Below are 11,388 nucleotides of genomic sequence, written 5' to 3'. Positions count from 1 at the left end.
GTCCATACCACTGCACTATAACTGTTTGGCGTCAGTTGCTGATAGGCTTTTCACACCTTTTTCTTTAGAAGAGCTGCTGTAGGAAATCCAATTTGACAGAATTGCTTTGCCATTTCTGGGGCACCTGTTATTCAAACATCTTGCAAAAGTCTAAAGTAGCTCAAAGATATGTCATCATTTCCTTTATAGACTTAAAAACCTCAACTACAAAGAAAATCAGTTGGAAAAGGATATCCATGAAGTGTGTATCTTAGCCCCGAACCTTAATTACACAATCATCCTTCCTCTCTGCAGGCAGTGCTGATCCACATTGTTTTTCTGCTGGGCTGGAAGAGCCTAAAGCAACTACAGGAGTTTTGAGTTGTGTGTTAAAAGTTCAAGAGCAAGAAGTCTTGATTAACAGACACCTCATTAAAACTCCAGCAGATGCATGGAGTGCAGTAGCACTGACTTTTTTTACCAGAGAAAACAACATCCAGTGGTATCCTTTGAGTCAAAACACAAGCAGGCAGTATCTAGGGAGCAGTACAAGAGAGTGAAAATCTACTGTTGGCTTCTATGCAGCTGCCCAACTTTTCTGCCTGTTAAATAAGACACTTGCCAACCAAAATAATTCCTCCCTGTCTCCTTTATCAGACTTTGGATTTGCTGGGAGAGATTCACAGTCTTAACTGCAGCCATTCTACTGATAAAGGCAGTATTTATATACTCTTGTAGATATGATAAACCAAACATACAAATCTCCTACCAGTTTATTAGTTTTTAGCAGTTCATAAATAGGAAACCCCATTAAGAAAATGGCTCCTGAAACATAATTCAGCAGTGTCCTGTAAAGAGCTTTCCATCTGTTATGCTGAAATTACTGAACTAAGAATCTCAAGCAGCATATTGTCTTATCTCATAAAGATCTTCTGATGTTAAATGGATGGTCTTATATTAACAACTAAAAGATAGTGTATGTTTTGACCTTTTGTCCAAAAATACAACCGTTAGGAGAATTGAAATTTCTCTAAAATTTGTCAGGATTTATATTTATGACAAAGACTGCTTTTCACTAAATCCCAAAGATTCAAGTTTATTAAACTTCTTTAACTATCATTACTAAATTATAAGAGAATATATATTTTGCTACAACTGAGAATTTTGCTACAAGAGCAGAGCAAAGATACAGATAAAAGTTGATACATACAACCACTGATATAACTCTCGTTGATAATACGGGAAGCAAATGCATGCATGCTCAAAGATTACTCTTCAGAATGCCTGTGAGCTACCTTCTCCCATCCTGTAATACGTATTCCACTTATGTTGTGATTTAGTACATCTGAAGTATTACAAATCGCTTGAAACAATGATGTGCGGTCCTGATTCCTGGAGTATCTGAAGATGATGCCTATGTTAGTCTTCCAAAAAAGGACGGTCCGTGTAATTTTTGCATCTAGAAAAAGAGAGTATGATTAAAACACTTTAAGGATATAGTCTTAAGGCTAAGAAGAAAAATCTTTTTCCCCTGACAAAAGCTCTGCAGAACAAAAACTGTGAACTACAGTAAAAACACTAACATGAGTCTGCTTAGTTTACACAGGGCAGTGGAAGTTAATGCTCTGTAACCTTCGCATATACCAGTGACCTTGTTCTCAAAAGATAATGTATCTTTTGCTTAGCTGAAATCGCCAAACTTCCCTGCGACATTAAACCACTCTCTTGTGAACTCCTAAGTCCGCAGTATGCGATTAGATAAGTGGGTAGCCTGGGAAAACAGAGTAAATTGCAGATCTTGGTAAGTCTGTGTCTAACCATTCTATTATCTAGATGCTGCCTTAATAACGTTGGCATAAATACACAGGCACAGCTTTTCACTTCAAAAAAACTTACAACTCTCATTCTTAAAATGGAGTTTATTTACAGTGACTGACTCTTGTATAAAGTAGCCAAAGAAAACAGAAAAAAAAATTGCCACCTATTTATTTTGGAGTTTCCAGCTGATTTTGATTTTCAGACAGCAGTTTGGTATGCATCCGTTACAAGATATCTTAACACACAAAGTACCTGCAAAAATCCTAATGCTACCAACCTGTACAAGACGGGCAGTGCTCTAATAAACCCTAGTGCTGGATACCAGCAGATACAGATGTGACCAGGTATTGGCTAAGGTTCCCTCTCTTTTTGTTTCTAAGTGGGGCTATCAAATACTGTCTGTTAAGGGGATAGCCAGTGATAATCCAGTCTTGCTAAAACATGGAAGAGGAGGAGAAGGTACTCACTTGCTTAAAAGCAAGGAAGGTTTCCCTCTCCTCTTTAGCCAATTCAAAGTCAAACACCTGAATAAAGGTCCCAAACAGCTGGGTTACTTAATTTTGCAAAAAGACAAGTGTAAGTTCATTTGCAGAAAGAATACCAAAAACAGAAGTAGAAAAGTGTTTTATTTGTTGAAGCGTGAGGAAGTGTGCAATGGATGCACGTTTGTGGTGCACAATGAAAAAATGTCATAAAGTTACAGTGCTGGTGGGGTTTGCATCATATTTATATCACAAGGTGGAAAAGTTAGTATCTCTTACTTGATGTGTTCTAATGAAGGAGACTCGCCTCCTTAACTTTTAAAGTAACTTTTTGCATTCATAAAGAAATAGCCGACGTGGTGTGTGACAGACAAAAGGTTTTTTCCCAGTCCTAAGTATGAAGGGGGTACTTTGTTCCACTGGCAGAGTGGATTTTTCTGTGTAAGCATTTAACACCATTGAGAATTTTGTAACATACACTCTTACCTTAAAATTTTCCTCAATACAGTGTGGAGTGACAGATTTGGGAATTACACTCACATTTCTTTGAATCTGGAGCTGGATAAGCACCTGCAGGAACAGATAGGCAATTACAGCTGAGAATTTCTGCCTGTCTTCTGAAAGCCGAAAACCATACGTGCCTACGTGGTTACACGGAACAGCTCTACTGATAATCAGAGATGGCTCACATAGGAAAAGCACTACAGTAAACCCTTCCTCATTATTAGATGAGCTCATTTAATCATTATCTGTCTCTGAAGTTGAGATGACAGCATGGGAGTGCATTGAACAAGAGCTCAGGATTGGCCGGGGATGCTGTGTGTAGAAGTGGCTAGTGTGCCAATTAAAGCCCAAAGCCATTGGTAATCTTCTGTCCGTCATTAAAACTACTGTTAGAGATAATATTTTTTAAAGCATTACAATGTGTATGAGACACAGCTGGAACTCAGCTTTCATAATACCTCTGTAAGTAGTTACTTTAGCACAAGTAGGAAAAATATATGTCACCAGGGAAAATACTATGACCAGTATTAACCTGAGCTGGGGTTTTGTTGTACTTGAGTACAATTTCCTTAATTTGGGGCTCATCAAAAAGGGAAATATCCTCAGGCTTGGACCTGTGAAAATAAAAAGCAGACTCCAGCAGTTGAACTACTGCTCAGACAGTATTGGCCTACTGTCTTCTCCCTCAAGCGCTGTAGTGTGAGAATAGTATTTAAATTATAAGAAAGCATAATCGCGCACACTTTAATTCATCGTCTTCTCATTGCTCCAGTCCCTGCCTTCATTCTTTTCCTTTTATCACAGCTTGGCATATGAGAAGAGGCCTGTAGTTTCTAGAGTAACAGGTCACTGTAACACATTTCTGTCCAGCCTGGGATCAGGCTGGGAATTTCTTTGGTCTAGATCCTGAAAATTTCATCTTGAGAATGGGCAGTTGCCATGTCCTTCACAAGCACAGCTGCTCTGGTAAATTCCCTGTCCTGGATCAGAGAAAGCCATGAAGATTGGAGTAAAAGCAAAATTTCTTCAAGTCATCCATTTAAAAACCTAATCCATTTGTCTCAGCAGGACTGCGAAGTTGCTATTTTCGTAAGCATGTGCTGCTTTATTTTGGGGAGCTTTTTTTTAGTTCAGAAGTTCTCTTACATGTTTAATAAGCTCACCCAAGCTCAATTAAGAATTATCTTCATTACTTTCACCAACCGATTGATCCTTTTTCTCCTAAATATGAAACTCCAGTAACAGCACAGGTATGAATTAGTGGACTGAATATCACAATAAGTGTGAGAGAGGTTTCTGTGTGTGTGTCATTCTTAACAAATTAGTAAATATTTTTCTAACTACATCAGTTTTACTCTGTGAGGGTTTATCCACATCCTAAGACTGGTTTACTGTGTTGGCTCCAATTTACGTCTAAGAAAGAAGTCTCACAAAGCATTCTTACCATGGCCAGTTGGGCGCTCCAAGGGGATGATATGCAGTGACAGAGATCCCTTTGGATTGGCAAAACTTAATCAGCTCTTCCTGTGGAAGATAGCGGTGGCTCTCAATCTACAAACAAAAATATTAGGTTTCTTCAGAAGCAGAAGGTACTTCAAGGTTTAGCATCGCTATGGTGAGCTACCAAGCCCCACATCAGCTCTGAAAACATTGTTCTTTTTGCAGCTACGGGGTTTTTAAGAGAGTCAGCCGGTATTTCAGATTGTTTCCCCTTCTTCCCAACCCTGCCTCCAACAAGGCCCAATCTGCATCCATTAGTTTCTCTTTCCAGCTGCCTACCTCATTTTCCATGACCTCTCACAGTCCCCATATGAGCGGGCTCCAAGGTCCAGTTGTCTGCATCCAGTTGAAGCACCCAACTCTCATGTCATCCAGCCCTACCTATCCACCCCAGCAGTGTAGCCTGGCTTTGGTCCTATCTATTGAAGCATCCTCTTTTTCATTAGCCCCTGGGACAAGCACCGGGGCTGTAGGAAAGGAGAAGGGTGAGCCCCGCCATGTTCTCCATTGCAGAGCTCAGCTCTCAGCCTGCACGAGCTCAGGGCTGCAATCAGAAGAAAAGGTGAAGGTGGGACTTTCAACCCAGGAGCACCGTGGCCTTGTGTAACTGCAGCTTCCTGTGCAAGGAAGGGCACAGAATGTCCTGCGTTTTTAATTACTTTATGGTTTAGCCAAATACAGGTGTATTCTCACACAGGTATCAAAAAGCAGAGCCTTGACATAAAAGCTGTTTCACTGCCAGAGATGTTCCATCAAATGCAACCCCCCAGACGGGTGTGATAGTACTGAGGAGTTTGAGAACAATTTACCTTATTATTTGCAGGTTTGTGTCTTAAGTCTGGTTTGGTCAAGAACTGATCTATCTGTTTGCAGTTGAAGTTGGAGACTCCAATGGCCTTCACCACTCCCGCATCCACCAGCTCTTCTGTAGCCTAGAAACACTACAGACTCAGACTTGCTATTGAATTAAGGTCTTTTTTTCATATGGAAAATATGCCTGTGCAAAGACTTCAATGGTAAAAATCGTCATGGCTGGGATCCTCTTCTGATGCGGTGTTAGTACAGCACATTGAACAGTGGGACCCTGGTCAAAGACACAGGCTCTCATGTATCATCAGACAAATAAATAACAGCGTTATTCAAGCTTAACAATTATTACACTATGATTATTTCAGTAGATTACAGCTATTTTGAAATATTATCCCCAAGTAGACCTTCTGCTCCAAAATAAAAGGGTTTTTTAGGATAATTCCTCAGCTAGCAAAACAATTATCCCATAATAAAAAGCTTGTTGTTTGGAACAGAGCAGCTCGACGAGGAGCTGTTCTGGGAGGCTAGGGCAGGATACGTGATCATCAACGCTGCTTAATTTCCCAAGGGAGATGTACCATTTAGCAGGGGCAGTATAGTATAAGCAACGCTGTATTCCCCCACCACCACCTGTTTTCTTTCACAATAGCGAACAATAAAACAGCTAGACAGCCCTAGTTAGATTGGCACCTCCAGCAGAAAAGAAACAGGAGAAAATAATCTACTACCAGCCTTTAGAGCAGAAGATACACCTCTTCCAAAGCAGAAATCATTTTTATTTGAAGTTGCTATCATAAGCAGCAGCCTGAAATGGCCACTTTTTTCCTTCAAATGAGCAACAAAAATGTGCTTTATTCTTCATCTGACAGAAGGGAAAAAGCATCAGCAAATTCTTCGGACTCTGGTGAGTCTCTTGTCCTCTTTCAACCTGGCCATGCTGAGCAGCGGTGGGGGTGGCGGGGAAAGGAAGCCCAAACCATCAGCCAAGCAGAAATTTGAACTTGCACCCAAACCTTGTCTCCCACGCAGCCTGTGCTCACGCCTGTTTGCGTTGCACACACAGCTTTAGCGATGGGCTTTGGGCAAGTTCCAGTACTTTCTAAAAGGGGGAATTCTGGATGCTGTGGGTACATTGGCATGGGCGTGTTGTCTTTGCTGTGGTCTGGACAGCTCAGGTGCAACTAGGGATGAGCATGGCTACAGCTAAAGCCACCGATAAATGCCCGGAGAGTGGTGTGGGGACTGAAGCGACAGTGTATGTCAGCTCAAGCCACTGCAGGGTACACACACAGTCAAAGATTTCCTCTTGCCATGCCCATCCAGCTACTTTAGTAAGCAGTAGACATAAAAATACCTCAATTTTGGCAAAGAAGTAACACAAGAAGGAGCCTAAGGGCACAGAGAAATCAGCAATCCAGAATACTTCACATTGGAAATTCTCTCAGAACTATTCCCAAAGTGGAAACCTTAAAGTTTTCAGGCTGTTATTTCAAACTAGCAAGAGTTTTTCAGCCTGTCAGTGACCATACCTCCCACGTATCCAGACAATCTGTATCGCTGGGAATGATCATGCCATTTCCATCTGCAGGAAATAGCTCCTCTCCTGCCTATCATCACAAAAGAAAAGCGAGTTTAAGGCAGGCTGAATCATAAGTAGTTAAAGAAATCACTTAGAAATTCTACAAACGAGTGGAGCTGGAGACTCACTGGATATCCTGGCTTCTGTTTGTGTTGGGGAGAGAGGTGGCCCAAACCAGTAATCTGTATGAACAGAGTAATCTTCAAGAAAATCTGCTTCTTGAGAATCTGTCCTGCGGGCAGAGAAAGGGAGGACACTTTTATGCACCTCAGTCAGGTTGGGGGAAGGCCAAGGATGTGACATGATGGGGAAACGAGGATTTATTTAACCTGGGGGTAGAGAGAGAAGAATAGGAATTAAGTAATTCACAGCTGTTTGATCCTGGATAAGCAAATGACAGCCAAACCCCAGGCTCTAAGAGGAATGTGATCTGGATGGTAATTTGATCCATGACATGGAAATGCTGTGCAGGGTAAAATAAGGTGATTTTTGTCCTACAAGACCTAGCTTAAGCAGCCATGACCTTACCTTTCCTCCAGGGTACTCTGTGCAGAGGTTTGCCATTATGTCCTAATGAGGTTTAACAACATTTCTCATTAGAGAGGACTAAGGGCATGTCCAGACCCAAAGGAAAAAGTGGCAGAGCTCTGACAGATGGCTCCCAGGAGTTAAAGTCTCAATACCTTGAATCCCATGGGCCAGTGCATCAGGTAGAAATCCAAATAATCCAGCTGGAGGGCAGCAAGTGTCTTCTGGCATGCCTCCTTCACCAGGGATCGCTCGTGGAAGGTGGACCACAGCTGCGGGGGTAATGCAAGGACTGGGAGCTGCTCTCCTAGCCTCCCAGCCGCAGGGCATCCCTGGCAGGGAGACACATGGCACAGACACAGAGGCCGCTCACGATATGGCACATCTTCTTACCTTGAGGAAGTGCCACTTTTGTGCACCTTATTTTATTTGTCAGTTAAGTAAAATGAGAATGACATACTCTAAAATTCCAACAATTCATACAACAATTAAACAAAATGAAGAAAAAAAGCAAAACTGGTGAAAATCGACCCGCCAGCTTCCAGCAGATAGAAGTTACTTTATTTTTCCTACCATTGTTGTTGGGGGAAAAAACAAAACAAAACATAACATGCGGGAGTTAACAGGCTGAGGCCGGCAGCGCAGCAGGAGTGACCACGAATACAATAGCCCTGCTTCCTATCTCAGAGGCAACTGAGAGCACAGCCTCAGTTCCTGTCTCCATGGCTGACAATGGATATGGACTACAAAAAATCTCTCTCAAATCAAGCCATCTTTTTTTCAAGAGTTGACCTCTTCCTTCCCTCCATCCACAAAATGCTTTGCCCTGAGAGAAAGGAGTTAATTGTCAGACCAGCTTCATCCCCCGGCACTTTGCAGGTTGGGACCTTGTCTCTCCTCCTGAGAGCTGGCCTCATGTAAGACAAGTTACCCAAGGAAATACCTTACTGACAATAAAGAGGTCTTCTCGCCTCACAACCCCCTCCTCAATTTTTTCTCGTAGTGCATCCCCAATCTCAGTCTCACTCTGGTACAGGTAGGCATACTCAAAGGCCAACATTGATGGCAAACTTCACTGCATCTCTCGCTGTTCCTTGGAGAGACCGAAACAAAAAGAAAAGTCAGTAATTCGGTAAATAGCAGAAAAAGAAGTTTGCTGTCCTCCAAATCTGGAGACTTTAAACCCCGAATAATGCGGTGTTCCAGTTTGGATCTTGCTTTTGTTTAGTTTTCTGGAATAAAATGAGCCCTTTGGAACTGGCCATGGGAGTCACTGATGAGTTGCCTGAGCTGATCTGTGCTTTTCTAAGGATTGAATGTTCAGATCCGGACACGAGGCTATCTCGAAGTAAGTTCTAATTTGCCCAGAAATTAAAAGCAATTTTAGTATGAGATACTGGCAACATGAGAAAATGAATCACCTCTGGAAAGCTTGCTGGCCCTGCACACAAACAATCCGGCTCTTGTTGAAACAGGACAAGGGAGGGGAGAGGACGGCAAAACACCTCAGACAGTGCCACCTCCTGGGTAAAACACACAACCTGGTATTTAATAGCGAAGTAAATCGTTTCAGATTCGTGGCTTGGAGACACTGAAGAGTTGTTTGATGACTGGATACCAATTCTGAAAACTGCCACTTCAAACAGAAACATGATTCAAAACCGCGACCACCTCCTACATTTCACTTCATTATATCCCCACCCATCATCTTTTTTTTTTTTAATGATTTCATTTCTCCAAGTATTTCCAATCAAAGGGTGCTTGGTTGGTTCACTTAAATTTAAAAAAAAACAAACCAGAAACTGCAGCGTCTTCTTCCACAAGGCCACACGCACCCAAATAGCCAGTTTAAAGTTTTACAAGTTTTCCTTTTTGCAAGCCCTTTGCCCATCCCATCCCTTCCTATGTGTGAACCCTGCAGCTCCTCGGGCAGCATGGGAAGGCAGGCTAGCTGCGACACCGGCCAAACGCCAGCCATTACAGAGTCCCTTATCGCTGGCTGCTGCTGCGGCATGGGAAAGCTGCGGTGCAGGAGCAAGCACTCCCTGGGAGGAAAAAAAAAACCACAGCAGGGAGTGATCTGCATTGCTTTTGAGTGGAGGAAGCGTTGGTGGACAGCAAAGGTGACAGTATACCTTGCGATTACACAAAGCTCTGTAACGTGAGGTGTTTTTCAGAAAAAAATAATCCGTTGCTTCATTTTACATGGTGCTCACTGAACAGGACTTCCAAGTCAGAGTGACTGGGTAAAGGAGAGGCCCAATTGCTGCACCAAAATACAGGGAGTCGCAGCTGAAGTTGCTGTGGGAACGTTGAGATCGAATAGCTTTGATTAAGTAATCGCAGTGGGTTCGGGCCATGTTTTCATCGCATTAACACGAGATTCTTATGGTGGCAGGGATCACGCATCCAAAATTTTCCTTCTGTTTAGTCCTAACTGGTTCCTGTTGGTGTCCTAACAGGTTCCTTCAGAGAGCTCATCCATCACAGCACCAGTGACCTAAGAGCCCCATGCAAGGCACACTTTGATTTTTTAAAGCCTACTTAGTTGCTTTAGGCTTCTCGGTGTCTCTTGTCATCAGACCAGTCAAGACTGAAAGGGTTAAACAAACTCATCCCCATTTGTGCATACGTTATGTGATGATTAGCAGAAGCTGACCAAATAATATAGCAAGAATAATTTAAGATCATTTTATGCTGACTGGACAGCATTTCATGGACTTGGTAGCTTGCAATTCAACGTATTTCAAGTCCAGTCTCAAATCTGGGGGACGATCCACTATTTTTTTTTCTTTCTTAAGAAGCTCACTTGCTTAAATTTTTCAGCTCATTTCCAGGCTCCTTTTACATTTATAATTCAGTATATCCTTAAATCTTCTGTCTTACCAAAAGTCCATTACATAACATTTGCAGGTAAAGACCTACCCAAACTATTTTCCTGTGAAGTGCTATGTACTCATCTGCTGCCATCAAATGAGTTATTTTCAGTCTCTAAGGAGTTAACATAAATTCCCATTTCCAAATCCACTGATTGCCACTTAAGTTCCTACATCTACATGCACTCATCAACAATGACACCTACACGACATGCTGGGATATTAATACCCAGGGCCAAAAGCAAAAAAACAAAGAAAAACAAGCTAGGCAGAAGTTTTTACTTTTGTAGGATGTAATTTTTTTCCATAGCTAAGAAAAATCTCCTTCTGCCTGCTCACTACTTGCACTAAGTGAGCACTACCTGCTCACTTAAAAAATTTCCTGAAGGACAGGTGTAAATACCTGCAATACCTGAAATATTTCAAAAGGCAAGAAACGCTGCACAGAGGCTTTGCTGCATTTTCCTGACCTGAAGAGGAGATTGCTGTAAAAGTCTACCACGATTCTCAGCAATTTCCTGATGTCACCTGTGTGACCAGAGGCACGGGGACGAGGAGAGGTCCCCAGCTCCAGCAGGTACCTGCCAGGTCCCCAGTCCCAGGATGGGCATCCTCGCACGGGTGAGCAGCTCCATGTAGGTGGCTATGCGTGGTCCCCTCCCAGCCACCACAGGCAAGGGGAGGCTGCAGCCCCTTGCAAAACTTTTTAAATGGGCTTTGCCCCTCCCTCCTGCCTGCTGACTGGCTGCGGACAAGGCACATATGGGCAGCAGTCCTATAATAAGCAAGAGAATGCAGGAATTTTGCCTTTATCTCACCCTTTGGAGTATTTCAAAACTGATTGTGGGCTCCTCACATGAATTTGTTGAGTGAGCTCGTCATGCCGGTTACACATATTGCATTGACCGAGGTTGCAGCTTTTTGTATACCTCATAGTCTCTGCTTTTCTGCAAGAAAAGTGGTATTTGAGCAGTTGGCACACACCCCGAGAACCATGTCTAGTCTCACCTGTCTGCTCCTGAACACATCACCAGAAGAAGCCACAAAGCTGTTTGTCTCAGGAGGAAGCACGGATCTGTCCACAGGAGGGCTCATTGTTAAAAGAATTCCCAATCCTTCATCCCCACAGCACTGGGCATCCATATTTTATATATCCCTCCACTACCGCCATTACAGCCTGGGGCTCATACTCACGAGCTGCAGGACACGGGGACAACACAGTCCTTTTAATGAAGGGTTCCCCCACTTGGGAGAGGAGCTAAGAAATAAATAAAGCTTTGTCTTTTCAAGAGCCATCGTGTTTGCTCTGCGT

At 42.7% G+C, this 11,388-nt stretch overlaps 1 protein-coding gene across 1 annotated transcript; it reads right to left on the bottom strand.

Annotated features, from left to right (window-relative positions):
* Nucleotides 1-2,231: 2,231 nt before the first annotated feature.
* Nucleotides 2,232-10,958, bottom strand: LOC140658194 (aldo-keto reductase family 1 member B1-like). Its single transcript, XM_072876690.1, is given in 11 exon segments — nucleotides 2,232-2,321; nucleotides 2,766-2,849; nucleotides 3,316-3,397; nucleotides 4,228-4,334; nucleotides 5,093-5,215; nucleotides 6,623-6,700; nucleotides 7,356-7,472; nucleotides 8,144-8,252; nucleotides 8,254-8,302; nucleotides 10,519-10,571; nucleotides 10,933-10,958. Coding segments are annotated over 11 exon segments (918 nt in total).
* Nucleotides 10,959-11,388: the final 430 nt, after the last annotated feature.

The sequence above is a fragment of the Ciconia boyciana genome, chromosome 1 (assembly GCF_034638445.1).
Source record: "Ciconia boyciana chromosome 1, ASM3463844v1, whole genome shotgun sequence".
Taxonomy (NCBI): domain Eukaryota; kingdom Metazoa; phylum Chordata; class Aves; order Ciconiiformes; family Ciconiidae; genus Ciconia; species Ciconia boyciana.
This window is presented reverse-complemented; position numbering and strand designations above follow the sequence as displayed.